We start from the raw sequence: 10,134 nt of genomic DNA on the forward strand, positions 1-10,134 counted from the left end.
CAAAAATTCCTCCAAAATTGGAAAGTAATTAATTTAGAAAATCTTGCCATCAAACAGAATTGTTTAATTAACCAATACGGTCATTGCTGTTGAGATTTGTTCCTATTTTTTGGGAGGTTCTTAGATTTTCTAAAGTTATAAGGAATATGGTCAGATTTTCTTACGAAATAGGAAGGAATTAGGGTTGATGCACCTCTCCCCATATTATTGGGTGTCACTGAAGGTAGACACCCTCTCCATATGTTCTATAAATAGAGGCATAAGCACAGAAGAGGAGACCCAACTTTGAGACCTCAGACAAATTAATAGCTGTGTATTGTTAGAGAAACAGAGATGACAATGTACGGGACGGAGAACCCTACTTCCAATAACAAAACCTCCTGTGTGTCCCCGGCCAATGGTAACGGCATGACACTGCCTAGTTTTCCATCCGACCATGTCCTCAATCTTGAACAGTAAGTTCTCTCCTTAGCTTCTTTATTCCAAGTAGATCAGAGAGGATGCAACATCTTGTTATTTACTGTAGGTTAAGGTCGAGAATCTTTTATAGCTCAGTTCTTGATTTTCACATTTGGATTTTGAATACGAATGTTTTACAATGCATTATTCGTTTTTTTTCTTTCTATAAAACCATATTTTCCAACAACTGAGTTTTGGTTAGTTTACTAATTAGGTTAACATGCAATCGACATTACTGGTGTTTCCGGTTTTGGTGGTGACAGGGGCGACCCGACAGTGTTCGAGTCCTATTGGAGGAAGATGGGGGACAAGTGTACGATGGTGATCTCCGGAAGCGAATTGATGAGCTACATCAGCGATTTCACCAGCGTGTGCTGGTTTTTGGAGCCAGCATTGGAGGCGGCGGTTAGAAGATTTCATCGTACGGTTGGGAACGCCGTCGTGGACGGTGATCGGCATATCGTGGTGGGGACAGGCTCGACTCAGCTCTATCAGGCTGCGCTGTATGCCCTCACTTCCCCCGGCAGGTCCGAGCCCGTCAGCGTTGTGTCTGCCGCCCCTTACTACTCGGTGAGGCTCTCTATACTCGTTGACATTTGGCAACCTTTTATTATGTTGATCATGTGTGGAACTTGATGTTGGCTTTGTTATTTTTTTTTTTTGTCAACTGCAAAAGATCAACAAAATGCTGCTTCAGCTTCACTGCTTATAAATTATATCAAATTAAGCGTGCTTTCAGCGGTTGTGTTAGCTATGTTCAAGGGCCGATTAAATTGGGCCTGTCGAGATTTCTTCTATTATAATATATCTGCTATGTTACGTTATTTGATGATCAATCTTGATCACTCAATTTATATCGATAGTTTTTTGTCATAACATGTTAAATGCACGTCTATACAATATATGAGATGAGGCAATCAATCTAGATCAGGGAGTTTTATATTAGGTAGTTTGATTAGACTTAATATTTTTAAACACCTCTTCCATAGTAACATGGGCATGTCTTGTTTATTGTTAACCACCTCTTCCATTCAACCTTAATTAGATCCTCTACGCTTTAATTACTTGTTTTCCTTCTATTAAACTCAATGTAACTTTGTACTTCGAGAACATTATCAACTAATTGTAACAAATATTTACTTATTTGTTCCAGTCATATCCGGATGAGACAGACTATCTTTGTTCTGCGTTGTACAAATGGATAGGCGATGCATATGCCTTTAACAAAACTAGACATGGACCTTACATTGAGGTGGTCAACACCCCAAACAACCCCGACGGCACTCTCCGAGAGGCCGTCGTAAAGAACAGAAGTGATCAGGGGAAGCTGATTCATGACCTGGCCTACTATTGGCCTCAATACACCCCAATTACTCGTCCGGCCGATCATGACATCATGTACTTCACATTCTCCAAAAGCACAGGACATGCTGGTTCTCGCATTGGGTAAGGAGCCTTTATTGACACTTAAAAAAAAGTCATCAAGAACTAGTTAAAGTGCAATATCTTCGTAATATTTTTTATACGCAATTTGTTCAATTGGGTTTTGTTTTCTTTGATCAGATGGGCCATTGTTAAGGACAGAGAGGTTGCAAAAAAAGATGTCAAAGTTTGTAGAGCTGAGTTCACTTGGTGTGTCCAAGGATTCACAGCAACGAGCTGCAAAGATAATGAGAGTGATCTGCGACGGATATGAGAACTGCAAGTCCACTGACAACTCTGAGCTCTTCTTCGACCACTGCCATCAAATAATGGGGAACAGATGGGAGAGGTTAAGAAAAGTGGTCGAGCAAAGTGAAGTTTTCAGCCTACCCAACTACCCCAAAAAGTACTGCATCTTCTTTGGAGATTCCGTTGAACCATATCCAGGTAAAATCATAATTATTACTCTCTTTTTGCAACTAACTCACTCGAAACATATTTGGAAACTTAAAACATGCTGGCTTACATAAATTGGATATTAAAATCGTTGATTCTTGATTTTCTTGCGTTTTAATGAAACATGAGTATTGACGTTATTCCAATTTCTGACTTCTCATATGTTTATTACCACATAATAATACAAAGTGTGAGTTGGATTTCACGTTAAAATTCGTAATCCAGTACCTAAAAAACAGAATCACAACTTCCCCGATAGATGTAATTATAATATTTATAAAGTTGTGTCTTCTAATATTGGGAATGTTATTTTACAATGCCAGCATTTGCATGGATGGAGGCGGAGGAGGATGTAGACACAGAGAAGGTTCTGAGAGGACAGATTAAGGTACAAGGAAGAACAGGGAGGCGCTTTGGGGTTGATCAGAGGTACGTCGGGATTAGCATGCTGAGCAGGGAAGACGTGTTTAACCACTTCTTGGAGAGATTATCAACTATCAAGTCCGTTACTAATGGTCATTAATTAGCTTAATCTGTTAATGTTAAAGAAATAGAAAACAGAGTTATGAGAGAGAGTAGCAGAGAACAGAGAGAGAGAGAGAGAGGTAAGAAGGTAAATGAGATTTTTGTATTGTTTTCTTAATGATGGAGTAATTACAAGTGTATGTATTTATAGTAAACTAGTCACTCTAACAGACTTCCTAACAAACTACTAATCTAACAAACCACCTAATCTAATTACACATGGCAAGATCTCAACCATACAACATTATATTCTAACTTCCCCCCTCAAACTCAAGATTGGGGCACCTAATCATGAGGTTGAAGCAGTCAGGTTCTCAAATAATCATTAGTGCAGTATTCCTTGCAATTGGAGAGTGAGGTTGCTGCTGCACAAAGTCTCTGCAATAAGAAAACCCTCCTAGCATCTTGAGCTTGTATATTATTGCTATATCATGTGTACCATAGTAGCCAAATCAACGTAGACCTGGTGCCCCCACCCTTGTCACAAATTCTCATATGATAGCCTAACTAAATATCGAATATACATCCACCATTGCATAACCGATTAACATAAAATCTTCTGAACTCATGTGCAAGTGCAACAGTTTGAGCAGGAACACTAATGTCCGTCTTGTTGTCAGAGTTAAGAACATGAAATGTCACTTGAATACACGATTGTAAACCCATTGAAATCAATTGAGATTATGTACCTTCGTTGTCAATACATTCCAAAACTTGGTCTTTGACATCATCTAAAAACATTTCATCTTCTGAAACAATGAAGTCCGAGAGAGAACCAGACTTGCAATCATAAACCGTATGAATTTCAACATCAGAATTACTCTGTAAAGGTGTTTCATGTTTCTGCAGGATGACTGGACAACCTAGTTTGAATTGTTGATCCAATGGGCTTTGACATGATTCAGGGGTTGAAACTGAAGACTGAGCATTATGTCTGGGATAACAATCATCATCAAAATGATCATTCTGTGAACAAATTTGATGTGTAGGAAAATCAGGTGGTGGAGAATTAAAATTTGGAGATGGCGGGGAGCCAAGAATTCCAGGTGAAAGTTCAGGAAAATACTTGTAGGTTGCACCATTATTGTAATGAAACCTCCCTTTACCATGATTCTTGAATCGAAAATTGATATACACACCATTATAACCATCAACATTATTATCTAAGCGTGATTGGCATGAACTAAAATTGTGTTGAGCATGATAACCCATTATTGAAACCAGCATGTAACTGAGAGCTAGAGAGAGGAAAGAAAGAACCTTGTGTCTGACATTCACCAAATTTAGTTACCACAGTAGACAGAAGGGGTGCCACAGAAGCACAATCCACAATGGCTTCCTCAGCGAGCAATTGTTGACGAAAGTTCTCGAGTGAAATAACACTCTCACGCCCTCTGATTACACATTTAAATGTGTTGTATATTGCAGGGAGTCCATTCAACACAATGAGCACAAAGTCTTCATCAGTAAGTGTGACACCAAGAACAGAAAGTCCATCTCTTGCTTCTTTAATTCTTCGAAGAAACTGGGAAATTGAATCTGATCCTTTCTTCATGTTGTAAAGATAAGTCTGTAACTTGATTATACTGGTTTTTGTACTTGGTAAGAAAAAATGGTTTTGGAGACGAACCCACATCTCTTGAGAGCTCGTGCTACCAATCACACATGAAATTGCGGATGAAGAAAGTGTTGCAGTAAGGAGCAACATCAGAGCATAATCGTGCATTTTCCATGCTTTAAACTCATCTGATTCAGGGCTAGCAGAGGAACCATTTTGGAGTACTGAATGTGCAGAGGTTGCTGCATACTGAGGAGGACACAAATTTGATCCGTCAACAAATCCCATAATGCCATGGCCCTCAAGCAGCAATTGCAACAGAAAGTGCCATTGAAGGTAATTGGTCTCGTCCAACTTGACAGAAACGGATGTAGAGACCGAAGAAATCAAGCCAGTAATTGGGGATTGCAAGATTTGCAATTGATTTGCAGTGACCATTTTAAGAAAATTGAGAGGAAGATTTCACTAAGGAAAAAGGTCGAACACCTTATGTGCAACAATTTGCAGCTTGAGAAACACATACATGGGTAGTCGGAGGTGCCCAGAAACACAAAGAAGACACAAGCACAGCACAAGAAATGTATAGTGGAAGTTAACGATCTTCAAGAACCAATAATGGAGCTCCAAGAATCAAGATTCTAAAGCTTGGACACCGACGATTGAGGTGGTGAAAGACGACTCCACCAAAGAACTCAACAACCACCACGAAAAAGAATCAAAACAGCGGAAGAACACAGGATCGGAGTTGGCGATTAGCCTAGACTGGCGATGATACCATGTTAATGTCAAAGAAATATAAAACAGAGTTATGAGAGAGAGTAGCAGAGAACAGAGAGAGAGAGAAGTAAGAAGGTAAATGAGATTTTTGTATTGTTTTCTTAATGATGGAGTAATAACAAGTGTAAGTATTTATAGTAAACTAGTCACTCTAACAGACTTCCTAACAAACTACTAATCTAACAAACCACCTGATCTAATTACACATGGCAAGATTTCAACCATACAACATTATATTCTAACATAATCTACTACCTAACCACAGCGATCGCACAGAGTTTCACTCAAATTCTGCACACCTTACAAGCTACGCAGGCATATTTATTTTAAAACTAGTTTCTATACCTAATGTAATAGTAAACCCGTGAGCAGTTTATTATCGATAAAGTGAATAATTTTCATCTTATAAAGACATTACGCTTTGAGAAAACCTTATTTCTACCCAATTTTCTTTTCATTTTTATCTCATTTGCTGACGTGTTGACGCGATTGGTTCCAATATTTGGTACATAAAACCTAAGTAACCATGCCAATAAATGAAATCAAAATCGAATCAAAGTGCGGGTTTTTCAATGCACACATAAAGACCAATTCGAGTATATGGCCGATGATCAATGGTTGAAACGAGCCGATGTTTCAATACGAATCTCAATCAAAAAAAAGAAAAATATGTACTAATTTGGACAGTCTCCAGACAAATAAGAATCGAATCCAAAACCACAATGACGAATCTTAATTCAACGTGCTGAATAAATCTACCATCCGGTGACGATAAACTTAAAACATTGTTAGATAAACCTTCATTATACATGCACCAAAGCAAAGGCCAGATAACTCATTCTCAACAAACGACTGATCGCAGGCAACTGGCTCTCAAAGACGGTCCTGTAATCTATCCACCAATTTTGGATTTGAACCATGCCAGATTGTACGTGAGAGCTGCGCCACAGAAAACATCTTGCAGGGGCAACTTTATACCAGTCTTAATTCATACTCGCCAGCCATGGTTATGTATCTCACCCATGGAAGAGCTTGGTATCCGCTTTTTTCAATAATCTTGAGGTAACGAACCTACAAAACCCCAATTTGCTCATAAGAAAACCGCACAATAACAAATTCCTAGCTCTACGATGGCTGATCATTTAACATGTTGACATATGGAATACAAATTCCATCGTTGCTCTGAAATATCAGGTCCTAATACAGGCTTAGGTGCCCTTAACTAAGTTGATTGTAGAAAGAGATCCAGATGTCCCCGAAATAGAGCAAAGCAATCAGGTTCATAAAGGCATACCTGTATTCCAGAAACAGTGAAATATGGTATCTCGAACTTCACACGTACAGGAGCTTTTCTCTCAGGAGTTGATTCTTCAGCTGTTACACTTGGCAGACGAAACTCTGCTCTCAACATGTATTCCTAGGAAATTTTGATTAGAAACAAGATCAATAAAAGGGGATAAAGTGCACAGCATAAGGTACAACATAATAATCTTCTTAAACTAGCAATAATACGAGTCCACACCTTGCCTCCGGGAAAAGATCTTATTTTCCAGATAAGCGCATCACTTTCAGGTGCATATGCGGCAGATCCTAATGATGTCCGAACATCAGGGTTAGTGGCATCAGATACCACAGGAACCTCAATCTCAACGTTTGTTGCAGTACTGTGCAGTTAAATTTTCATGAATACTAAGGGAATAAACATTAGGATACCCAAAGCACAAAGAAATTGATTAAAGAACTTTTTAATACCTACGCTCCTTGAACTGGCTTCTAGCTTTTACCAGAATCTCAATGCGACTTTTTGAATGCCTTTCAATTTGACATTCAACCCAAATTAGAGGCTTAACCTGAAAGGGAAAATGACGACAATTAACTGGAATGAGATGAGCAATAAATAAACCTCCCCTCCCCACTCAATGCGTGCACAGACACACACAAAGAAAAGAAAACAGCATCAGCAGAGCATGAGGGATACCTGTGTACTCAGCCTATATGTCATGAGATCAAAAGCTCCATCAGGTGGTACAAAAGATATTGTCCGGTCATTTTCAAACCGAGCCAAACGAACACACCTAAAACAAATTTTATAATTTAACGTAAGGACTTGCAGGAAGATTAGTCTTATATAAAATCTCAAACACTTATAAGACACAAAAGCAGCACTCAGATAAATCAGAAAGCTACATACTGATGAAATTTGATGTCTTCCAAATCAATGGCCTTTCCCTTTGTTGCTCGCCCTTGTGCCTCCAATAACACTCTATCATTTAAGCCCAGCTTACATTCAGGCATACCACTGCAAGCAAAATGGGTAAGTACTAGTTGCTAGCTGCTACCAGCATATAAAAGAGAAAGGTAGATAGTTAAAAAAGTAAATGGAATTGCTATACATTACTATGCTACGGTAAATTCTTGTGTTCTGGAGAAGAAAAAAAAATATTGTACAATAGCACAGTGTATAAACGAGACCGCTCTTAAGATGTAAAGCTACGATTCATTTCTGCAACTCAGAAAAGAAATTCAATTCCTCTTGTTTTTTTCAGAGATTTTCTCCAAACCCTGGTTTTCTATCTTTGATCTCTCTGTGCATTGGTTTTTGACTTCGATCAAGTTAATGGCTTTGACGAAACAGAGTACTCAAAAGAGAAATTTTAACTAGGATTTATACCACTGTCCTCATAAACATAGTTTCTTCTTACGAATGGATTATAACTCTAGCGTAAACCAAACAAGCTAGCAAATCTTAAACTGACATCTCTACATGAAAATGGATGTATTCACTTGGCATTTAAAAAGCATATCCAGTGAAAGAAGCACAAGTTAGAATGCTAAAGCATAGATTAAAATTAACTGGGTTAGAACAGAAACACACCTCAAATAAGTTCTCATCTTCAATGCACCAACAACATCAGACCTAATGATTTGTCCATTGCTGTTGACTAGTATATTAACACTCTCCACCACATCCAGGAAAACCTAGGTGAAAAAGAAGAAGAAAGGAAAGTCATCCAATTGCTGTGGCTTCAAAGAAGAGTGAAAACTCTTCAGTTTTTCCCAAAGCACATACCTCATTCTTCTTGTAACGTATCCCTTCACTTCGCCAAGACACCGCATTTGTTACGGCCATGGGAGGTCTCTGTGTAACTTCCATCCTGTAAGCATCAGTCTTGATAAATTCGCTGAGAATCTTGGCTTCAGTATACTGAGGGTAACCAAAGTCCATCATTTCATCGAGCAACTCATACTACAACACAAAAAAACACATCAAATCACAATGTTTCTCAATCAAAATTAAGCAAAATGAAGGGCACAAACATCTCCTTACCACAACCACAAAGTTATCCCTAAGCGATTCTTCTTCTAACTCTTCAAAGTAATGCTTGAACACCTGCCGTCCAATAATCAATTCACTAATTACGCATTTCAAATAAGTGCAGAAACAAATAACAAGAACGAATGAGGAACAAAACCTATCATAATTACCAATAGAGCTTACATCGACTATTCGGTGTAGAAAGAAGAGAAGACTAGCCGCATTGCAGTTCTGCCTGGACGCAGTCATCAAGTAAACATTGTTATGCTGTATAAACAAGTAGCTCACGCCATTATCGTGAACAACTGGATCATGAGATTCCGGATCAACCTGAACCGCATCTCAACAAGCATGGAAAGACAACATAATGCCACCATCAATTTCTACTCTCACAAAACACAGATCAAATCCAAATTTGCAGGGGAATAATTCATCAACAAACGACAATTCAGTTTCGTTTTCCTTCGTTTTCTCGGAAACCAATCAGTTCCCCAAGCAATTACAAGATCAAAAAACGCAGAAATTCTGGAAATTGAGTAAATTTAAGTAAGAAGAAGCAATTTTTTTACCTCTTTCTCGATGAGCTTAGTGAAGAAGCGCTCGGCTTGAGCGGCGGAGACGTCGCCGCGGTAGTCGCGCCAGATGAGAACGCGGCCTTTGATGTCTAGGAGGAACAGCGCCGAGACTGCCCCTGCCATGAGATCTGATGGGCGGTTGCAGAAATTGGACGCGATCTGATTCGGATATAGCAGCGGAGTCGATTGGCGTAGTCGTAGATCTGAATCTGAATTTTAGGCGTTAGGGTTCCGTTCGCCGTCTGCTGTTACTGTTGCAGCATCAACCGCCATCTTCAATCTGTCTGAGAGTCTGAAGAAGAAGGAGTCTGAGTTTTGGAAATGGAGGTGTTCGCTCACCGCGGTGAATATTTTGCTTATTCGGACGTTAGAGACCCGCGCCTCTCTCCTTCTTACGACGACGTTTTATGTTAAACTCCAAGGTAATCATACCGTTCAAGTTTTCCCCTTCTTACATAAATTTGGAAATGGATAAATAACGACTCTTATTGATATAGCTGGAAATATTGATATGTAATTTTACAGAAATATTAATGGTAGGTTGTTTTTGATAGAAATTATGAAAATTTGCAATGGAATAGGTATCAGATTTAGTCGAAATTAGAGAAAGTTTCTCAAAAAGTTCAAAAGTTCGAAATCTACAGTAAGTTCCGGTAAAATTTTTCTACTGAATCGGTAAATATCGCCGATACTCATTGACTTCATATATCCTGTCGTTATAGGATGAAGTTTGCATTTCACCCATTTTCCATTTGATCCTTATTTTTTTGGATATTTTGAGAGAAATATCAACAATTTCGTAGATATTTTAAACATTGCTCTTATTTATTACTTATGGAGGATCATTTTCATATGTTTAAAGCTGAAAATTTGATTATGTCTCACGTATAGTGTCTCATAAGGCCAACATGTGGATAGTCTTACACTATATCAAAATATGAACATTTAGTTCAAAATTAATTAAAAATAAAAGAAAATTCTCATAATTCTTTAAATTATTTTACTAATTCTATTTTTCAACGTGAGATAAATGCTCTCAACAAATA

At 38.4% G+C, this 10,134-nt stretch overlaps 1 protein-coding gene and 1 pseudogene across 1 annotated transcript; one reads left to right on the plus strand and one right to left on the minus strand.

The window, feature by feature from the left end:
- Positions 1–298: 298 nt before the first annotated feature.
- On the plus strand, positions 299–3,017 carry LOC103452013 (L-tryptophan--pyruvate aminotransferase 1-like; annotated as a pseudogene).
- A 2,835-nt stretch (positions 3,018–5,852) lies between these two features.
- LOC103452012 (AP-1 complex subunit mu-2) lies at positions 5,853–9,531 on the minus strand. The gene is made up of 11 exons (XM_008391483.4): positions 9,083–9,531; positions 8,697–8,843; positions 8,526–8,588; positions 8,268–8,444; positions 8,073–8,176; positions 7,389–7,496; positions 7,176–7,272; positions 6,950–7,047; positions 6,720–6,861; positions 6,492–6,614; positions 5,853–6,268 (listed from the first exon to the last, which is right to left on the minus strand). The coding sequence occupies exons 1-11, from the start codon at positions 9,209–9,211 to the stop codon at positions 6,170–6,172; spliced, it is 1,287 nt and encodes a 428-aa protein (XP_008389705.1). The 5' UTR covers positions 9,212–9,531; the 3' UTR covers positions 5,853–6,169.
- Positions 9,532–10,134: the final 603 nt, after the last annotated feature.

This window comes from Malus domestica, chromosome 13 (genome assembly GCF_042453785.1).
Source record: "Malus domestica chromosome 13, GDT2T_hap1".
Lineage (NCBI taxonomy): Eukaryota > Viridiplantae > Streptophyta > Magnoliopsida > Rosales > Rosaceae > Malus > Malus domestica.